The sequence below is a fragment of the Salmo trutta genome, chromosome 27 (genome assembly GCF_901001165.1).
Source record: "Salmo trutta chromosome 27, fSalTru1.1, whole genome shotgun sequence".
Taxonomy (NCBI): domain Eukaryota; kingdom Metazoa; phylum Chordata; class Actinopteri; order Salmoniformes; family Salmonidae; genus Salmo; species Salmo trutta.
Genome location: NC_042983.1, coordinates 41,606,536 through 41,629,300, shown reverse-complemented (window position 1 = coordinate 41,629,300; position 22,765 = coordinate 41,606,536). Strand labels below are relative to the sequence as shown.

Here is a 22,765-nt window from a genome sequence, read left to right as displayed (position 1 = left end):
TTGGAGCGTTTTGTGTGCATGTCTACGTCTGTCCGTGTGTGTTTGTTTGTGAGTGTGAGTGTGTGTGTGTGCCTACGGTGTTAGGCTTCACGGGGGGGGGGCATGGAGAGAGAGAGGCTGGTCACTGTCCACTATCTCTGTACACATACATCATATAATCACATTCCCTGTCGGCCCGTATAAATCTGTATAGACCCAATTAAACGTAGCCCTTAGCACCTTTACACTCAAACAGTATCAGGCCATGTCTTCACTATGGAAAAATGGGATGTCCAGTTTCCATTGGATGGTTTAATAATAAATTCAACACATTTTTAAAATTACAATGAGTCATTGTAATAACATTAACATGTGATAGTACTGGAGAATTTGTAAAACACAAGAACAAAAAAAATGTAATATACAAAACCGATTAAAAAAAAAAGAACTATACATCATATGCATTTGCAGAGCCTTGAATTGATACTGAAAGAACACAGAGTCAGGAAAACAATTGTTTTTCTTTGTCTCTACAAAGCACCTAGAACAACTCTATCCTGAAGTGCTATAATAATATATAATAATGTATGATAACATATGAAATGCAGACATGAGGACACACAACAAAGTACAATAAAAAGGGCCATTTTCTTTTCACTTCAGAAAAATAAACCCTGTCTGATGCTGTGAAGAATATGTGGTTTTTTATAGACTTCTTTGCAATTCTGCGATCATTAAAAATATATGATTTTCAAAGTGGAAATTTAATTATAAAACTTCCTGATCTAAATTATTGCAAAATACAGTGTTTTACACATAGTTGAACACTTTTTTGATTACCTGTTTTTTAACATGTTGTGTTTTCAAAAAGACAAAATATTCATTATTTTACAACCTTCCAAAATGTGAATAAGACAAATATAGAAATGGCTTTTTAGAAAAATGTATCCAATTCTAAATAAAATGACAACAAGATATAGTGAAATAACTACATTCAAACCAACTTTTAAAGGCAAAATGTGGCAAAATCTCACATAAAATTCCATCCATCATGCAGAAAAACAAAAGTGCAAGAAAATACATAATAATTCTTTATAAGAAAATAATCTTAGGCAAAGTACAACTGCTGTATTAGCATTTTTAAACCAATATTAAAAATATTTTTTTATTTATAAAAAGTGAACAATTTTGATCTCTCCATGGAACATTTGGAAATGGCACAGGAGGGGAAGGAGACGCCTCTTAAAACCAATGTGAAGCGTTGCTAGACTGGATAGCTGTTTTCTGGCTGGCATGTAAATAACTCATTAGTACGGGTTTAATAGCCGCTCTGTGCTCTCAGATGTAACATAAAAACGGAATGTAAAAAAAAAAAAAAAAAACGGTTAAATATATCGAAACGAATCTGATTATCTGACCAAAATGTTAAACTGAGAAATTAGGCAAGAGACTAAAATATATGTCTGAAACTAATATCACAGCACCCTAAGGATTGTGTATCTGACCATCAGTGTCATTGCGGTCCCTTCCTGTCCACCCAGATAAAAAAAAAAGGAATAATTAAGTCAGAGACGACGTGCACGCCCAACCTGTCTCGTGCACTTGCATGCCCACCAAATGTGAAAATCCTGGCCCCATTCCCCCTGAAACTCGATGGTTGTTGAACTTATTTTTAGTGTCATTTGATAAGCTTCCCTGGTTGCACAGAGACATCCCACTGACCCAGCCACTGGTCATTGTCTATACCGGTTCCCATCAAAACCGGGTGCGCTTTGTCAGGTTTCGACTCCAATATCCATTTTGCATCTGAAGTACCGTATCCAAAGTGACTGGATCGCTGGAGCCATTTCTCTTCAGCTGCTGCCTTTCCTCCCCCACAGTGCTCCTCTCTCGCTGACATCATTTGGGATTGGCGTCATGACAACACGCTTGAGAAATCTACAACAAATATATATACTACCGTTTTTTTGGGGGGGGGGGTTGGAGCGCAGCGTGCGAAACTTGGTAACGTAATTTGAACAATACTTATCTGTACGTCGCATCCGTTGCCTTGGTTTTGCGTTTGGGTTTCGGACGGCCAGGGTGCACCAAACCGTCACCAAGGAGACAGGATGGGATGGCCTCTTTCTCTCCAAATAATGCACGTACAGTTGTAGGTCATTCAATGTCAAAAGCAATAAAAAAAAAGACGACCAAATCTTCACAGGCTGCTGCTTGCTGTTCGCTTTAATTATTTTTTAATTAAACGTTGATATTCTGCTGCTGAGGGAAACTATAGGGCTGAGACTGGAGGGAGGCAGGGAGGTCCTTGGAGGACTGGAGACAGAAGGGTAGAAGCAGGGAGGTCCTTGGAGGACTGGAGACAGAAGGGTAGAAGCAGGGAGGTCCTTGGAGGATTGGAGACAGAGGGGAAGGGTAGAAGCAGGGAGGTCCTTGGAGGATTGGAGACAGAGGGGTAGAAGCAGGGAGGTCCTTGGAGGATTGGAGACAGAGGGAAAGGGTAGCAGTGACATTGGAGACAGCTGTATCTATATCTTAAAACTCTTCAACTGACTGACTGTCATGTTTATTGGGTTGTGATGTTGTACGCCTTAGTGAGCATACAGCAGATTGCATCAAAACAGAGGGGAACACAGCCAAGCACCATGTCAGGGGCTTCAGGCAGCCTATCCCTTAAACCAAGTCTGAAGAAGAGAGCTGTGGTGGTCTGGTCAGAGGGGCTGTCCTGTCCCGGCCCGGCCTGGCCCGCGGTGGGATAACGCTCTAATAACCCTCCCCTTGTCCCCAGTACATAATGAAAGAAAGGTGTCTTCACAAAATTAAAGGCGCAAAAGTCTTAGCTACTGCTTCTAATACCTTAGGGCATCCTGGCTGTCCACAGTTTGTCATGCGTGTGCACTTCTCAGTGTTAAAATGACAGGATCTACGTTCATAGGGGGTCCCGCCAGGCATCTTTCAAACGATAGTGGATGGAGATGAGTTGGAGAGGATTTGTGATGAGACGTTGCCAAGAGGCGATGGACTTGTGCACTGTGTGTCGAGGCCTGCTGGGAGTATTCATACTGCCACGCTAAAGGCATCACAGTCTTGCTCGCTCTCTCTCTCTCTCTCTCTCTCTCTCTCTCTCGCTCGCTGTGTTTTTTTTTTAGATTGCTTCCGTCTGTGCCCATGAAATAAGGTTTTCCACAGAGGGCACAATATGGTCAGAATATGTTAATCCTTTGGTGCACAAAAAAAAAAAAAAAAAAAAAAACTGGATCCGAACGGCCAGTTTGTCCAGTACTTTTATTTGCTTTGGCTTGTGAAAAAATAAATATGTTAATAAAAAAAAAACGACAAGTGGAAAAAAAATGAAGTTAAATCCCAGTTACGGATGGATGGAAATATTTAAATGTTCTTATGAGTATGATTTTTGAGAAAGGAGGAGATATCATGGAGAGGAGTCCCCATTTTGTGAACAAAATGGAGAGAAGCAAATGGATAGTGGTTTTTGGACACTATAGTTTTTGGGGGGGATTTTAAGTGTTCAAAAATATTTTGCTTTTTAATCGAGAGAATAGTCATCATTGTAGATTATATTCCTTTGTCTTCTAACGGTTCTGCAGTCGGCTGAAATTAATACATTTCCCCTGAAATGAGAAAGAATAAGACATGGCATTAGACTCCAAAATTGCATAAAGTACAATCATCACTATTGAAATAATAAGTTATTTATAAAAAATAAACACTCATAAATCATTGTAATATTTGTTACAACTAATATTACTCAAACTTAAATTGTAATATTTTCCCACCAAAAATGGCAAATACATTTTGAAGTAAATCTAGTTGTTGCAGCATAGGAATATTAAATATTGTATATGTTAATAAAGTATTATAAAATACTTCATAAAGTATTCATACCCCTTTGACTTAGTTAACATTTTGCTATGATTTGCCAGATTTTAAATTGGATTAAATCAATGTTTTTTTTCTAACCCATCTACACACAATAACCCCGTAATGACAAGGTGGGAAAAAAAATGTTTTAAAAATGTTAGCAAACGTATTGAAAATAATTTGACCTTGTGTTTTATGTTATGTCCTGCTGAAAGGTGAATTCATCTCCCAGTGTCTGGTGGAAAGCAGACTGAACCAGATTTTCCTTCTTTTCATTTAGGTTAGTATTGTTATAGATCCATCCTCAGTTTTCTCCTATCACAGCCATTTATTGATACACCAGCCAAAGTGTAATTAATAACTTCACCAGGCTCAAAGGGATATTCAATGTCTGCTTTTTTATTTTTACTCATCTATCAATAGGTGCCCTTCTTTGCGAGGCATTGGAAAACCTCCCTGGTCTTTGTGGTTGAATCTGTGTTTGAAATTCCCTGCTCGACTGAGGGACCTTACAGATAATTGTGTGTGGCGTACAGCTATGAGAGTAGTCAAAAATAAAATCCTGTTAAACACTAGTATTGCAGACATCATGAGTCCATGTAAGCACATTTGTACTCCTGAACTTATTTAGGTTTTCCATAGCAAAGGGGTTGAATACTTATTGACTCAAGAAATTTCAGCGCTTTATTTTTTATACATTTGTAAAAATGTCAAAAACATAATTCAACTTTGACATTATTGGGTTATTGTGTGTAGGTCAGTGACAAAATACATTTCAATTGAATCCACTTTAATTCAGGATGTAACACAACAAAATGTGGAAAATGTCAAGGGGTGTGAATAGTCTCTGGAGGCTCTCTACATTTCCACAGAAGTACAATTTTGTAGTTATTTCTGCAACAAATTACAACATACTGTATAAACATTTAAATACTTTCTTTCATCAGAAACAGAATTTTAATATTTTAAAAAGTTTTAATTAAAAACAAAAGTACTAAATACAATTTCACCTATCAGTAAGATTACAAACAATAAAACATTTTACATTGTACTTTATAAAAGCAATATTCTCATACTAGGTCAAATATACAATGAAATACATAATATACCCATTAAGAAAATATCATACATATTGCAATAGTCTTGTAACAGAATGTATAAGGCACAACTCACTAACAACTGTTATTCCTTCACATGCCACCAAGCTGCCCGCCACAACAACAATATCTCAATGAAGGCCCCTTGACCATGGTGGTCTCATCCCACTAAGGGTGTCCTGTATAGGGCAGCATGGGGTAACACAGACCAGGGTTGGGGTCAATTCTAATTAAAGTCACTCAAATCAGGAAGTGATTTGAATTAAAAAAAATACAAAAAATGTTTTATCAACTTTTTAAATAAATAATGTATATTCTACAGTTTATTGAGAAGTCTGAAAATATATGTTCAATTATAGAATTAGAATTGACCCCAACCCTGGTGTGGACTACAGGAAGTCCAGAGGAAAGGCTGTCACGGCCAGCATGCCTGTCTGCTGGGAGGGAAACAGCACATTACAGTGGTATGGCTTCAGCTCTCACTGGTACCAAGCAGGAGCTCTGACCCAGCTCTCACTGGTACCAAGCAGGAGCTCTGACCCAGCTCTCACTGGTACCAAGCAGGAGCTCTAACCCAGCTAATATACAGCTAATACACAGGCACCAAGCAGGAGCTCTAACCCAGCTGATATACAGACACCAAGAGAGAGCTCTAAACCAGCTAATATACAGACACCAAGAGAGAGCTCTAAACCCACCCCCAACCTGCCACTACTACTCTCCCACACCCAAAGACAAACACAACTGACACTGTGCCGAGCCCACCTTCTCTCCCTCCCTCCCTCCCTCCCTCCCTCCCTCCCTCCCTCCACACAGAGAAAAAAGGCCAACCCTGACATTGGATGCACTAACCGGACAGATGCCAATGCAACGACTGAGTTGTTTTGAGCATCCAAAAACTGCATCCAAATACCATGAAAGGTCGGAGACCGTTGCTTTGTTCCTACACTGTTGAGTCCAACAGCCACTCTTGTGGTTGTCGTTGCCATGGTTCAACATTGCAGTGGGGCAGCCACAACAGTTAGCAGATCCACTCTTGGGTTGTGCCTCGCTAAAATATGTTTGGATTAGAACTGGAGTTTAGACAAAATATAGAATCCTCCTTGTTATCTGTCTTGACATCGAGTGTGTGTACCTTCCTTGTGGCTCAGTTGGTAGAGCATGGTGTGTGTGCAACGGCAGGGTTGTGGGTTCGATTCCCACGGGGGGGCCAGTACATCAAAAAAAAGTGCATGAAATGTATGCATTCAGTACTGTAAGTTGCTCTGGATAAGAGCGTCTGCTAAATGCCTAAAATGTCAAATGTACCCGCTCTCGTAGTAGTGTATGTGTGTGGGCTTTGCTCCATCTCTGCATGGTAAAGCCCCTGGATGTCGACCCTCTGTGCCTAATCTCACACAGTCAACAAATAAGGCACATCAGATGCTGTTTTGGCCGCAGACACCAGAGCAGCTAAATTCACTGGATTTTCTGGGGTTTAAAACGAAAAGGGGACTTTGAAAAAGCTGCTTCTCAGCAGGAGCTGAGGATTGAGACTACGGTCCTATTCCGGGACTGAGACTGTGGTCCTATTCTGGGACTGAGACTACGGTCCTATTCTGGGACTGAGACTACGGTCTTATTCCGGGACTGAGACTACGGTCCTATTCTGGGACTGAGACTATGGTTCTATTCCGGGACTGAGACTATGGTCCTATTCTGGGACTGAGACTGTGGTCCTATTCTGGGATTGAGACTATGGTCCTATTCTGGGACTGAGACTACGGTCCTATTCTGGGACTGAGACTATGGTCTTATTCCGGGACTGAGACTATGGTCCTATTCTGGGACTGAGACTATGGTTCTATTCCGGGACTGAGACTATGGTCCTATTCCGGGATTGAGACTATGGTCCTATTCTGGGATTGAGACTATGGTCCTATTCCGGGACTGAGACTACGGTCCTATTCTGGGACTGAGGCTACGGTCCTATTCTGGGACTGAGACTATGGTCCTATTCTGGGACTGAGACTACGGTCCTATTCCGGGACTGAGACTATGGTCCTATTCTGGGACTGAGACTATGGTCCTATTCCGGGACTGAGACTATGGTCCTATTCTGGAACTGAGACTATGGTCCTATTCTGGAACTGAGACTATGGTCCTATTCTGGGACTGAGACTATGGTCCTATGTAGTTGTTTCTTCGGGATGGAAAAATGTTTTCAGTGTAAAATGAAAGAACAAAACCCAGAGATAAAAGTCGGCAGAGAAGATAATGGACCTATATATGTTTCAATAAGATCATCTTTCAGAACTAACGATCACCAAAGACTGAAATTCCAAAAACGTCATAGAATGGAGTCCCCATTGATTTAGTTATAATGTTTGAGTCTCTCTCCCACCCCCATTGCTAATGGTTAAACAGGTGCAGCACAATACTGTCCGACCCATTCCATGCTCTCCTGATCCTGTTCCTGGGCCAGTTAGCTCTTGGCAGTGTGAGTTGCACAGAGGCACATAAACACACACACACATACACAGAGGGAGAGATGGTGATGTGTGGTACCACCCGTCAGAGTACAGAGAGGGAGAACAATAGAAAAGTCTACACGTCAGCATGGGATGTCAGAGGAATTCCATCAGACGGATGGATGGAGGGATGACTGACTGGAAGGATAGAAGGATGGATTGGTAGATGACAGAGGTGGGGAGATTGAGAAGTGATGTGACAAGGGGTGGAGGGTGGGTTTTTTGTTTTTCTCCTTGTAGTCGGAGAGAGAGATTCAGAGAGAGATCCAAGCTACTGTCTCATGATTAATAGGTACCATTAAAACCCCTCCATTAGGTTTGTACTGAAATACATTTGGAGAAATTGAGAAGTAGAGTTTTCTAAATGATGTCAATTAAAACTTCAGATATGTTAAAGATACCGAAAGGGTGGTGTCAGAATAACGTATCCAACTGCAATTCACACTAAAATACTGGTGTGGTCTTGTACAAATATTGTACAATAGAAAATGAATATTCATAGCTACAGGTCTGAGATACTTTTGAAAATATATATATACAGTTCCTATATAGATTTTGTTACTTTACAGCCTTATTCTAAAATAGATTTTCAACAATACATTCCTGAGCAATCTACACACTATACCCCATAATGACAAAGCTAAAAAAAAATGTTTGTTTTTGTAAATGTATTAAAAATAAAAAACAGAAATAAATACTTTACATCAGTATTCAGACCTTTCTCTATGAGACTCAAAATTGAGTTTAGATGCAACCTGTTTCCATTCGATCATCCTTGAGATGTTTCTACAACTTAATTGTAGTCCACCTGTGGTAAATTCAATTGATTGGACATGATTTGGAAAGGCACACACCTGTCTATATAAGGTCCCACAGTTGACAGTGCATGTCAGAGCAAAAAAACAAGCTATGAGGTCGAAGGAATTGTCCTCCATTCTTAAATGGAAGAAGTTTGGACCTACCAAGACACTTCCTAGAGCTGGCCGCCTGGCCAAACTGAGCAATCGGGGGAGAAGAGCCTTGGTCAGAGAGGTGACCAAGAATGCGGTGGTCACTCTGACAAAGACCCAGTGTTCCTCTGTAGGGAGAACCTTCCAGAAGGACAACCATGTCTGCTGCACTCCACCAATCAGGTGGCCAGACGGAAGCCACTCTTCAGTAAAAGGCACATGACAGTCCGCTTGGAGAGATCCTTGATGAAAACTTGCTCCAGAGCGCTCAGGACCTCAGACTGCAGCGTAGGTTCACCTTCCAACAGGACAACGACCCTAAGCACACAGCCAAGACAGTGACTTTGGCAAAAGTCTCTGAATGTCCTTGAGTTGCCCAGACTTGAACCTAATCGAACATCTCTTGAGAGAGACCAGAAAATAGCTGTGCAGCAACGCTCCCCATCCAACCTGACAGAACTTGAGAGGATCTGCAGAGAAGAATGGTAGAAACTCCCCAAATACAGGTGTGGTATCTCAGATAGGGGGGGAGTAAGGCCTAAGAGGGTTTTTTTAAATAAACATCAAACAGTGGGTCTTGCGTTGGGTATACAGAGATGACCAGTTTACAGAGGAGTATAGAGTGCAGTGATGTGTCCAATAAGGAGCATTTTTGGGGCAGATGGTTTAGATAATTTCGTCTTTAAGGTTGCAGCCCCGATCATCACCAAGCCTGTCTCTGACCTTTTTAACCTGTCTCTCCTCTCTGGGGAAGTTCCCATTGCTTGGAAGGCAGCCACCGTGTGCCCTTTATTTAAAGGGGGACGATCAAGCTGATCCTAACTGTTATAAGTCAATTTATTCCCAAGTTGTTCTAAAACAAGCGTTGTGTTCAGTATTCCCATGTTTGGCAACAGATCTCCTCCAAAAATTGCCATACCAAAATATCACCCTGTGGGGACACCTCTTTTCTTATCTGACCATAGCTTTGGCCTGGCGATGTAAATACCATCTTGGTGGCGGTTTGAAGGTTTTGTCTCTGACCCACCATATTGTCTGGAGCTGCAGAGTTCTGCAGCCCGCAGCCAGACTTCAGAGAACAAGAACATGTTTGTCGATCAGAGTTTTGGCTCGTCCCTTGTCAAGGCTCCAGGAGTGTGTGTGTGTGATTTTACATCTCATCTCTCTCTGAACAGCTTGATTCCCCCAACAACACTACACGTCCCCAAGGATCTGTCTTACACTCTTCAGTTTCTACATGAGGGACTGAGACCAAGAAAACGGGTTGTACGGCATCCATATTAGGAAGGCCCTAGCATGAACACAACTGAGGGAGTTTCCGACAACTGAGAGAGTTCCTAATATGGATGCCGTAGTGGTGGAACCCAGAGTTTGGTCCATGACCAACTACGCCATTTTGTGGTGCTCATCTTTTACATAAGTTAATAAGACATTTCCATATAAGTTATATGACAATTTTTTGGTAAACAATGAAATACATGGAAAACAATATTTTATATTTGTCACAATATGTCCTTTAGCTTTGAGCCGCCACATATATAAATCAGGCTCCAGAGTGGCGCTAAGGCACTGCATCTCAGTGCTAGAAGCGTCACTACAGATCCTGGTTCAATTCCAGCCTGTATCACAGCCGGCTGTGATTAGGTGTCCCATAGGGTGGTGCACAATTGGCCCTAGTGTTGTCCAGTTAGGCTTTGTAAATAAGAATTTGTTCTTAACTGACTTGCTTAGTTAAAATAAAGGTAAAATGTAATTATTGGCTGCAATGAAATATAATAATTACAGAACAATGCTAAAGTTAAATGTCTTCTTTACATGCATGAGGTCACAATGGCATTTATTGTAAAAATACAAATATAAAGTGAGTAAAAACACTTTCAATACCTCCAAATTGGACACATTCCAATGTCCCTCTCTGTCTGTGAAGTCTCACCAATCAGACATGTGTTCCTGATTTATCCTCTCGCTACATATTGAACAAATTAAGAAGTTGAAAATAGACGGAGACTAGGGAGAAGTGCAGCTGCAAAGGGGACAGCAGGAGTGCCAGAGTGTGAGCAATCCTCCCATACTCCAGGCCTCCCCTGTCAGTCCACACAGCCCCACATCGGTGCACAGACACACACTGCCCACATAGCACTGCCATCTGTCCTGTAGGGAAATCAAAGCCACCATGGTTACAGCCAACAACATGATGCCAGGCCATTTCCTCTCGTTGTTACAGGCTTTGGTTTTCATTTTTTGATTTCGACGTTGGTTCTGTTTAGGCGTGGACATGATTGCAGTCGTCCTTGTTGGTCAGGATGTGTTGCACCTGTCGCCTCGTTACTCAGTCGTTAGTTTCACCTGTGCCGGCACAGCTGATATTTAAAGAGCCGCAGAGCCAATGTCCCAGTTTACACATGATAGATGTCGGAAGAGCTAGACTACTACACCCTCTTTCAGTTTGTGAACACAAAGACGTGTATTTTGTGTCTCCCTGTTTGTGTTGTTCCACATTTATTTTCACTTCCTAACCTAAGTTGGGTTTTAATTTTGGGGGGGGAGCAAATATAGTGGGTGTCCGTGGTGTTATCAGGCAAATCTAGTGGGTGTCCATGGTGTTTTCAGGCAAATATAGTAGGTGTCCGTGGTGGGGATCTTTCCAACTGGAGTTGCTTGGCCAGCACTCAGTAGACACCCATGGATGCCTTTCAGAAAACCATTTTAAAACCGTCAGTGACTCATTTGTTAGTTCTTTTTTTTCTGTTGAGTGACAATTTGTAGTTTATTGGGAAACGTAACAAAATGTCTCCCAGTTTTATTTATTTATTTATTTATTTATTTATTTTTTTTTGCTCATATCACTCTGAAGCAGTGGAAAGTTGCAAAAAATATACAAAAAGTAAATTACAAATATTTTGATTTGAGAGCATTTGTGGGGAACTCTACTTGGGAGATACTGGATAAATACACAAAGATGAATCTGCTCATCATTGCAAAGCATTATGACATCAAAGTTTCAGATGCAGATTCAAAAGCAGCTGTCAGAGTTAGTCTATACTGCTTTGGTAGAGAAGGAAAATCCTCCCAAAGAGGGAGGATGATGAATAGAGTCCTACGGGTGGTAGAGTACACCCCATAGACGTGCAACTGAGAGAGGTAGAACTAAAGACAAAAAGAAATTGGAGCAACAGAAATTAGATCTTGAACACAAGGAAAAAGAACATGAGAAGAGATTGAAACAACAGAAATTAGAGTTTGAACAGGCCATTTGATTAAAACGGCTAGAACCAGAAGAACGTTCAGCCAGACTAGAACCAGCAGAACGTGCAGCTAGTCTAGAACCAGAAGAACGTGCAGCGAGTCTAGAACCAGAAGAATGTGCAGCTAGACTAGTACCAGATGAACGTGCAGCTAGTCTAGAACCAGAAGAACATGCAGTCTAGAACCAGAAGAACATACAGCCAGACTAGAACCAGAAGAACATACAGCCAGACAAGAACCAGATGAACATACAAACTAGAACCAGAAGAACATACAGTCTAGAACCAGAAGAACATATAAACTAGAACCAGAAGAACATACAGTCTATAACCAGATGAACATACAAACTAGAACCAGAAGAACATTCAGCCAGACTAGAACCAGAAGAATATACAGCCAGACTAGAACCAGAAGAACATACAGCCAGACAAGAGCCAGAAGAATATACAGCTAGTCTACAACCAGAAGAATACACAGCTAGTCTAGAACCAGAAGAACATTCAGCCAGAATAGAACCAGAAGAACGCACGCACGCACAGCCAGACAAGAACAGGAACGTGAGCATGCCATTCGATTAAAAGAGATGGAGCTGGAAGTACTCCGAATCCAGTCAGGCCATCCCTGCACCCTCAACAGAGTTTGATCTTGGTTGGAACAGCCTTTTATCGCCTTTTTCACCGAAAAGGAGGTGTACGTATATTTTACTCTGTTTGAGAGGTTTGTCAAATCACAAAAATGTCTGTGAAATATTGAATTAATAAATAAACAAATACAACTTATACAAGAGCTAGGTACATGCTGTGTACTAGGAAGAAAGTAAATACCGCCAACATCAATGGGATAGCGTTAACACAACCAGATATCTCGAAGAGCCCTAAAGGACATTAGAACATAACTCCTTTTGACCTCTGTCTGACGAAGGCTGAGGCCGATACGTAAGCTTAATTAATAAACAAAGGTGACACTAGCAAGCTCAGTGCGCAAGTTTTGATTTTCTTTCCCACGCAACAAGCAAATTCAGATGTGTGAGTGCTTTCCTATTTTGTACCTCCTTTTTTCCCCTCTATATCAAAATAGATCCAGTCTAATCTGGCAGCTGTGAGGTATCTGTTCCCTTTCAGTCTGTCAACATCGGTACCACATTCTATGGGGAGACGCACTCTTGAGACTTCGGTTGAAGGATCTACAATTACGCATGACAAGGCCAATGAAATCCAAGCCTCACTGGAAGCTCCGCCTTCCAAAGGTGACATGAGTGAGGCTCAGATTCATTCCTTCAATTATACCGCTCTTCGCCTCGGTGTGAACAGGAACATTCACACTACTAAAACAAATAATTGGAACACGAGGCCGTCTTTCGTTTGCACCAACTGAACTGTCCCTTAGTGGTGGAGCGTTCTCACCCCCTGGACGTTGTGTGCTGAAGTTAGAACTTGTCCTCATACGTTTTCTAACCACAAACCAATGAGTTATTCGCATTACCACGTATGGCATATAAACTCCTTGGAAAGACCTTTAGCATTTTTTGAGGAAGCTTGGAATTACCGACACCGCCTTTCTTTACATCGGCTGGGAGATGGATTGGGTGGTCTACTAGCGCTGGCTTATGTCAGCTAGCATGCTTAACTTCCGGCGAGTGAAACTTATTAGCTTTCCCCCGCCGTTATGGCAACCCCATCCCTAGGGGTTTGCGTGAACCCCCGATGCAGTAGCCCCCAGAGCCTCGGCACGGGTCTGAGTGACCAGTGCGCCTCTCCGCAAAAAAACATGTATTTGACAATAACGTCCCCATGTTTGTCAAACGGGGTACTACGTCAGCCATTGCCAGAGCCCCCTGTGCCTGTAAAGGCGCCGGGCTTCATGCATCACAACGTATATTGGAAGCTTTTCCATGTTTAAATGCCGCCCCCCTCTGTTACCCTACATTCCACGGTGTTCACAGGGTTCAAGGGGTATATCAATCTCCCCAGAGTGAGAGTGACAAGTTTGGTCACTGTCCACAAGGGGGCACCCCTCCCCATAGGTGGCTTATACTGGGATTCATTCCTGATTCCTGCCTGTAGCTCACCAGTTCCTATGGGGTATCTAGTGCCAGGTTATGGGCTCTATAGAACACTCGCTGTTGGTAGCAGATTCGAGGGAACGAGCAGGCCATGCTATTATCCAACATGCAGTCTCTGTGGTTCATATACGCCCCCAAATGAGATGTCTGACTCCAGTTCAACGTTTTTCATTCTTGGAATTATATTACGAATCACCTCTGTCTGTTAAAATAGAAAGGGTCTGTTTTTCAGAACTGTCTGTCCCATTCCCAGCTAGGTTACAAGGCGCTTTGTCGCCAATACCTATGACTAGTCGGTAGGATAACCACCACAATAACGCTTTCCCCCTGGGTCTATTTTTAACGCGTGCGGTCCAGCGCTGGGTGCCAGCCGGTTACCGGAGCTCATCATAAACCGAGTGAGGCTCGTTGTGACAACAGTATCCCCAAGTGGCATGGCCAATCAGGGCACGTCACTGATCGCTGGAGCCCTGATACCCAGAGTGGGCTGGGCTTTAGGCAGACCTTGACACATATAGAATACACCGTTTTTTTCAACCGATGTTCCACAATGTTCACGGGTGTTAAAAGTGTGTGAGTTTGATGAGAAGTGTTCCTTTTCCATGTTCAGAAGCACAGTTTTCAAGAGTGGTGGAAATGGAAGAAGAACCTCCTTCAGATGGCACTTCACGGGAGTCTGCTACGACCAATGGCGTGCATGAGAAGTGTCGCCCTGGATAATGCGAACAGTGACATCGGGATACATACAGGCTACAATTTGTTGTGCATCCCCCCATGTTTCTGCAAAGTCATCAAGTCGACATTTCCCGAGGCCTCAGCGCCAATTTTGAGGTAGAAAATATCTTCCTGTCTCCAGAAACAGGCAATCTGAGTGGTTTCTATGTCGAAGAACCGGGACCTGCTGGTACAGCCGGTATTCCTGGATACAAAATGGTACAGGACTTTCTGTCCAATTCTACACCTACGTGCCCTCACCAAGTACCTCAGAATCTACAAACTTAGAATGCTCTTAGAATGCTCTTAGAATGCTATTACAGCGATTGGCTGGTGGTGGCGGAGTCGAGGGGGGCAAGCAGTGTTACACACATCCAGTCTTCATAAGAAAACAGAAAAAGAGCTGTCTGACTCTACCTCAGTGTATTCCGTTTCTGGGTCTCGAGCAATGCTCACTCAAGTATCACGCTTCTATCTATCTCCACAGGGGGTGTCCGGGTTCCAGCTCTGCTTAGCCATATTTCAGCTGGGTCGCAGTGCATTTTTCACCACTGCCTACTGGGGATGATGTCTTCTTTGATGGAAGTAGTTCACGCAGGGCTATCAGCCCTTCCAGCGCTGAGTGCAAGCCACTCCTCTCACAGCCTAACGCCGGTCGCTTCATCAGGTGTGGAGGCTCTCCCAGGTATGGGACATTTTCGCCAGGACTGACGTAGATATTACGCATTGTGAGAAAACTTGCAGTGCCGTCTTTTTTTCACGGTGAGAACGTACGCCCTGGCGCACCAGTGGCCTCGGACCCTCCTTTACGTGTTTCCGCCAGTGGTTCTGATTCAGCCCACATTGGAGAGGGTGCACTGAGAGGGCATTGATTCTTGTGGCTGCCCATTGGCCCAGGCAGCCTTGGTTTGTGTAGATAATTTGCCTTTTAGGTGGGGTATCCGTGGAGACTCCAGTTAAGCAGGGACCTGTTGTCCCAGGAGCATGGGTAGATTTGGCAAGCAAGGCCGGAGATTTGGTTCCTATGGGCCTGGCCATTAAGAGGTGCCAATCTGATGGTTAGAGCTTTACCTTCCGAATGTTATTGCTACCATTCAGTCTGCAAGGGAAATCTTCACGATAGGGCTGTACGCAAGTAGCCTAGTGGTCAGAGTGTTGGGCCAGTAACTGTAAAGGTTGCTGGTTTGAATCCCTGAACTGACAAGGTAGAACTCTGTCGTTCTGCCCTGAACAAGGCAATACCCAGATTGCCTCATCTGATGGGATCAGGTCTGGGGGAGTCTGCCATGGGCCGTTCCACTTAGTATCCATTGGAGTCGGCTTTGGGTGTGATTATATTTCCCCATAGTTTGTTGAACTGAAATTGACTGACTGATAGGGAATGTAAAACTACTGTTCCCTGAAGGAGGGAAATGAGGCACAACAACTATTTGGCCGTGCACTGCCCGTTCCTAGGCTCGGTGAAAAGCGCTATTGATTGAATGAATCCAACCTGTGGAAGGCTGGGCTTCCAGCAAGGTGTAGATTTCTTTGGCCTTGTCAGGCGTGATTGTAGATCTTTCAACAGAAGCCGTGAGAGTGTCACTCCCCACAGTGTGTTGTACCTCGTTTCCCTCTTTCAGGGAACAGTAATTATAGTCATAACATTACATTCAGCTAACCTCCCTAAGATACCGAAATGTACAGTAGAGAAAAGCTAGCCTAGCGTACAGTAGAGGAAAGCTAGTCTAGTGTACAGTAGAGGAAAGCTAGCCTAGCGTACAGTACAGGAGAGCTAGCCTAGCGTACAGTAGAGGAGAGCTAGCCTAGCGTACAGTAGAGGAAAGTTAGCCTAGCGTACAGTAGAGGAGAGCTAGCCTAGCGTACAGTAGAGGAGAGCTAGCCTAGCGTACAGTAGAGGAAAGCTAGCCTAGCATACTGTAGAGGAAAGCTAGCCTAGCGTACAGTAGTGGAAAGCTAGCCTAGCGTACAGTAGAGGAAAGCTAGCCTAGCGTACAGTAGAGGAGAGCTAGCCTAGCGTACAGTAGAGGAGAGCTAGCCTAGCGTACAGTAGAGGAAAGCTAGCCTAGCATACTGTAAAGGAAAGCTAGCCTAGCGTACAGTAGAGGAGAGCTAGCCTAGCGTACAGTAGAGGAAAGCTAGCCTAGCATACTGTAGAGGAAAGCTAGCCTAGCGTACAGTAGTGGAAAGCTAGCCTAGCGTACAGTAGAGGAAAGCTAGCCTAGCGTACAGTAGAGGAAAGCTAGCCTAGCGTACAGTAGAGGAGAGCTAGCCTAGCGTACAGTAGAGGAAAGCTAGCCTAGCATACTGTAGAGGAAAGCTAGCCTAGCGTACAGTAGAGGAAAGCTAGCCTAGCGTACAGTAGAGGAAAGCTAGCCTAGCGTACAGTAGAGGAGAGCTAGCCTAGCGTACAGTAGAGGAAAGCTAGCCTAGCGTACAGTAGAGGAGAGCTAGCCTAGCGTACAGTAGAGGAAAGCTAGCCTAGCATACTGTAGAGGAAAGCTAGCCTAGCGTACAGTAGAGGAAAGCTAGCCTAGCGTACAGTAGAGGAGAGCTAGCCTAGCGTACAGTAGAGGAGAGCTAGCCTAGCGTACAGTAGAGGAAAGCTAGCCTAGCGTACTGTAGAGGAAAGCTAGCCTAGCGTACAGTAGAGGAGAGCTAGCCTAGCGTACAGTAGAGGAAAGCTAGCCTAGCATACTGTAGAGGAAAGCTAGCCTAGCGTACAGTAGTGGAAAGCTAGCCTAGCGTACAGTAGAGGAAAGCTAGCCTAGCGTACAGTAGAGGAGAGCTAGCCTAGCGTACAGTAGAGGAAAGCTAGCCTAGCGTACAGTAGAGGAGAGCTAGCCTAGCGTACAGTAGAGGAAAGCTAGCCTAGCATACTGTAGAGGAAGCTAGCCTAGCGTACAGTAGAGGAAAGCTAGCCTAGCGTACAGTAGAGGAGAGCTAGCCTAGCGTACAGTAGAGGAGAGCTAGCCTAGCGTACAGTAGAGGAAAGCTAGCCTAGCGTACTGTAGAGGAAAGCTAGCCTAGCGTACAGTAGAGGAAAGCTAGCCTAGCGTACTGTAGAGGAAAGCTAGCCTAGCGTACAGTAGTGGAAAGCTAGCCTAGCGTACAGTAGTGGAAAGCTAGCCTAGCGTACAGTAGAGGAGAGCTAGCCTAGCGTACAGTAGAGGAAAGCTAGCCTAGAGTACAGTAGAGGAGAGCTAGCCTAGCGTACAGTAGAGGAAAGCTAGCCTAGCATACTGTAGAGGAAAGCTAGCCTAGCGTACAGTAGTGGAAAGCTAGCCTAGCGTACAGTAGTGGAAAGCTAGCCTAGCGTACAGTAGAGGAAAGCTAGTCTTACTCCCTGTATAGTGCACTACTTCTGACCAGAGCTATATGGACCCTGATAAAAAAGAATGGTGCACTATGAAGGGAATATGGTGCAATTTTGGACAAATACATTACATGTGAGCATTGATAAAACGTGTCACTGATCGCTCTCCATAACATATCTCCATGTCAGGACGAGAAGCCCTTAAGATTAACTTTGTTGTGGCAATTTACCCGGGGCATTAAATCCCAACACTGAAACAGTGCATTCCAAATGGCACCATATTCTCTATACTCTATACTGTAGAGACCTGTGCCTTTCAATCTACAGCCATCAGTAAAAACATTGACACTGGCAGGCAGCGTCATACTGTTTACAGAGAGTTTATCATCGGCTCCCATTCTAGTTCATGACATGGGATCATACTACAGAGAGGAGAAAGGAAAATAGATGTTATCCAACTGATCCTCCTCATCCTATATATCACTGTAGCAGCACTGCTAACAGCCAGCACTGACATAGATATCAGTTACAGGTTAAGGAGACAGGCACGAACCACAGACTTTAGCAGCTTTACGGTTGACGTCAGCCTCCTGTCCTCTGTAAAAATAGGAGGCTGAGTATAACATCAAATTAAATTCAAGTCAAGTTTATTTGTCATATGTACAGGATACACACAATGAAATGCTTCCTGGCAGGTTCACTGTAAGTAACATGCATTGTTGTGTCAGGTTTTTAAAAAGAGGCTATTTGACCTTTGTCCTCCTCTTCGGTAACCTGGGTAACTCTCTGCGACTGGAGTATCAGTTTCAGTGTGTTGTTTTGTTCAGCGGACTAAACATCAAGGAGGTTTAGGTGAGTAGAATGATTAGATGGCCTTTGACCCTGTGTTTTAGGCCCAATCATGTGACATAGCAATATTTTATCCTGTGTTTTAGGCCTTATCCATAAAGGAGAATTACACCAAAAATAAAAGCTATTGTCTGAGCATGGTGCTGGACCATCTGACATTTACATAATTTAGAGGCTCTTATCCAGAGCGACTTACAGGAACAATTAGGGTAAAGGTCCTTTCTCAAGGGCACATTGACAGATTTCCCCTAGTCAGCTCAGGGATTCGAAACAGCAACTTTTTAAGATTACTGGCCCAACTGCTTAACCACTAGGCTACCACCCAGCACATGAAAAGAAAAGAGGACAGTTTGATCGTATATGGTTTAAATGGAGGTTAAAACTCAGGCACATGATTGGGCCCTATGGAATCAATGGACAGTCATTGAGATCGTTAGCGCATACAAGATTTCCCGCCAAACATTCATTCCATCCCAACATGCAACACCAGCGCTGCCTGTTTGCTGGTCCGGAGATAAGTTAAATTCTCCTGAAGCCTACAGAACCGTACGTCGTACACAGCAGCTACCTTAAGCTGTTTCCTGCCCCACTATGCTATGCCTCCCATCCTGCCTGCTCTCCCTCTCTCTCTCCCCTTGTCTTTCCCCTCCCCTGGTTTCAGTCAGTCAGAGTAAAGTGCACATCATTGCCAGCTAAGAGCTCTGGGTAGCTCTGGGCACCGTCCCTGGTCGTCCCAGAGAAACACCAGTGGTTCTGGCGTGGGCGGGCCTCACAGACAGGAGCAGAAATGCACAGATGGCACTAATGGAGGAGAGGAATCCAACTGGGGGACCGGGACTGAGCCACACCGCCTCGGCCAAATAGCTCTAGTGGTTATGTGTCTGTCTGTATGTATGTCTCTACGCTCAGCCCAACCCAACCCGGGCTCCTAGCTCTACCAAGGTTAATTCCAATCCACAGCACCCCCAGCATAAAGAATTTAGAATGATGAAATAATCATAACAGGACAGGAGGAGAGGACAGGAGGAGTGGAGGAGGTAGAGAAAGGGGGGGATCTGACTGGAAGCATGCCAAGAGGATCAGATGGAGCTTGGATGGTAGGATTGCGCTTGGATAGCTAGCGACTAGCGACGTACTGGAGCCTTGTCCAATTCGCAAACAGCAGGGATTGATTCCCAACCTGCCGCTCAGCAGGAAACTGTCTCTGCTTGTAATTGAGTGACAGAGGACATTGTGTTCAAATACAGAGCTGCACCACACAAATAAGTACTTAAACACTTGGAAAATGTTATCGCCTGGTGCCGACAGAGGTGGTCGCCTCGCTTCAGGTCCTTAGGAAACTATTCAGTCATTTGTTTTTTTCATGTATTATTTCTTACATTGTTAGTCCAGAAAACCTTAAGTGATATTACATACAGCCGGGAAGAACTATTGGATATAAAATCAACGTCAACTTACCAACATTACGACCAGGAATACGACTTTCCCGAAGCGGATCCTTGGTTCCGACCTCCACCCTGGACATGGGATCTCATCCCAGAGGCCCAGAGGCCCGCAGGAGAGGCAGACGGAGAGGCAGATGGAGCGGAAACAACATCTCCATCCACCAGCGAGCCAGTGTTCCCTCCACCAGCGAGCCAGTGTTCCCTCCACCAGCGAGCCAGTGTTCCCTCCACCAGCGAGCCAGTCTTTCCTCCACCAGTGAGCCAGTATTCCCTCCACCGGCGAGCCAGTCTTCCTCCACCGGCGAGCCAGTCTTTCCTCCACCGGCGAGCCAGTCTTTCCTCCACCGGCGAGCCAGTCTTTCCTCCACCGGCGAGCCAGTATTCCCTCCACCGGCGAGCCAGTCTTTCCTCCACCGGGGAGCCAGTCTTTCCTCCACCGGCGAGCCAGTGTTCCTTCCACCGGCGAGCAAGTCTTTCCTCCATCGGCGAGCCAGTCTTTCCTCCACCCGCGAGCCAGTGTTCCCTCCACCGGTGAGCCAGTCTTTCCTCCACCGGCGAGCCAGTCTTTCCTCCACCGGTAAGCCAGTGTTCCCTCCACCGGCGAGCCAGTCTTTCCTCCACCGGCGAGCCAGTCTTTCCTCCACCGGCGAGCCAGTGTTCCCTCCACCGGCGAGCCAGTCTTTCCTCCACCGGTGAGCCAGTCTTTCCTCCACCGGCGAGCCAGTGTTCCCTCCACAGGCGAGCCAGTCTTTCTTCCACCGGCGAGCCAGTCTTTCCTCCACCGGCGAGCCAGTCTTTCCTCCACCGGCGAGCCAGTGTTCCCTCCACCGGCGAGCCAGTCTTTCCTCCACCGGCGAGCCAGTCTTTCCTACACCGGCGAGCCAGTCTTTCCTACACCGGCGAGCCAGTCTTTCCTCCACCGGCGAGCCAGTGTTCCCTCCACCGGCGAGCCAGTGTTCCCTCCACCGGCGAGCCAGTGTTCCCTCCACCGGCGAGCCAGTGTTCCCTCCACCGGCGAGCCAGTCTTTCCTCCATCGGTGAGCCAGTATTCCCTCCACCGGCGAGCCAGTCTTTCCTCCACCGGCGAGCCAGTGTTCCCTCCACCGGCGAGCCAGTGTTCCCTCCACCGGCGAGCCAGTGTTCCCTCCACCGGCGAGCCAGTGTTCCCTCCACCGGCGAGCCAGTCTTTCCTCCACCGGCGAGCCAGTCTTTCCTCCACCGGCGAGCCAGTCTTTCCTCCACCGGCGAGCCAGTCTTTCCTCCACCGGCGAGCCAGTGTTCCCTCCACCGGCGAGCCAGTCTTTCCTGCACCGGCGAGCCAGTGTTCCCTCCACCGGCGAGCCAGTGTTCCCTGCACCGGCGAGCCAGTGTTCCCTGCACCGGCAAGCCAGTGTTCCCTCCACCGGCGAGCCAGTGTTCCCTCCACCGGCGAGCCAGTGTTCCCTCCACCTGCGAGCCAGTGTTCCCTCCACCGGCGAGCCAGTCTTTCCTCCACCATCGAGCCAGTGTTCCCTCCACCAGCGAGCCAGTCTTTCCTCCACCAGCGAGCCAGTGTTCCCTACACCAGCGAGCCAGTGTTCCCTCCACCAGTGAGCCAGTGTTCCTTCTACCAGGGAGCCAGTGTTCCTTCTACCAGCGAGCCAGTGTTCCCTCCACCAGCGAGCCAGTGTTCCCTCCACCAGCGAGCCAGTGTTCCCTCCACCAGCGAGCCAGTCTTCCCTCCACCAGTGAGCCAGTATTCTTCCAGTAGTGCCGGATGGAGATCACATGCAATCTGAGCTGAGGGGCGAGGACATCGTTTGTCCAGTGGTGCCGGTAGGATTGGGATCACATCCGTTCTGAGCTGAAGGGCGAGGCCAGAATTCGGGGTCACATCCGTTCTGAACTGAGGGGCGAGGACATCGTTTGTCCAGAGGTGCCGGCAGGATTGGGGTCACATTGGTTCTGAGCTGAGGGGAGAGAAAAGGTGACGCACTGCGACAGGACAGGAGGCCCCGTAATTGCATTGAGCAGTCAGGTGGTGACACTGTGTGTGTGTGTGTGTGTCACAGACTGTTACCGTGCTGCATCACATGGGGGCATGTGCCAGGGCGGCTGCCCTCCCTCCCTCACCCCATGGGGTGGCACATAATAAAGTCCCTGATGAGGCTAATGTAGGGAGAATTGGCTCTGGAACATAGCCCAAAACACAGGTCAAAGGGTAAAGCGGTTTAGGAAGGAAGAAGCGCTGTAGCCGCAACAAACAGAAATACCTTTCTTTAGACATACATACATATATATTTAGTGCTGATGTGAAACTTACTAACGATGAGGTGTCTGTTTAGTGTGATATTAATCATATTCATTTTGGATGGTTTTGTGTTCTAATGATTTGAATATTTTATGTCCCCCATTCTGTTAATGGTTTAGTTAATGATTGGAAATTAAATATGTTTTCCTCAATTTAGAAATGCATGGGAACACCTCAAGTTTAAAACAAAGCCTATATCACTGATACTGTAAACTCCTTAATGTGTAATTAGAGAAATTAATAAATATCTCAGTTATTAAACAACAAATTATTCCAAATTCATTTTGAATAATTCCACTGCTAATGATGTGCCAGAAAACATGTTGTCAAACAGATACTGTTGTCATGACTCCAATTAGAAAAAGGTCAAACGAAAGAAGAAATGTGGTAATTAGCAGTAATCACAGACTCAACAGAGATAATCGTTT

At 45.3% G+C, this 22,765-nt stretch overlaps 1 protein-coding gene across 1 annotated transcript in view; it reads right to left on the bottom strand.

The window, feature by feature from the left end:
- Window positions 1–276: 276 nt before the first annotated feature.
- LOC115165027 (anthrax toxin receptor 2) overlaps window positions 277–22,765 on the bottom strand; it is a 125,555-nt gene continuing 103,066 nt past the window's right edge. Inside the window, exon 16 of the mRNA XM_029718043.1 lies at window positions 277–3,608. Within this exon, the coding sequence (XP_029573903.1) occupies window positions 3,570–3,608 (39 nt within the window). The 3' untranslated portion in view covers window positions 277–3,569. The remainder of the gene's footprint in view (window positions 3,609–22,765) is intronic.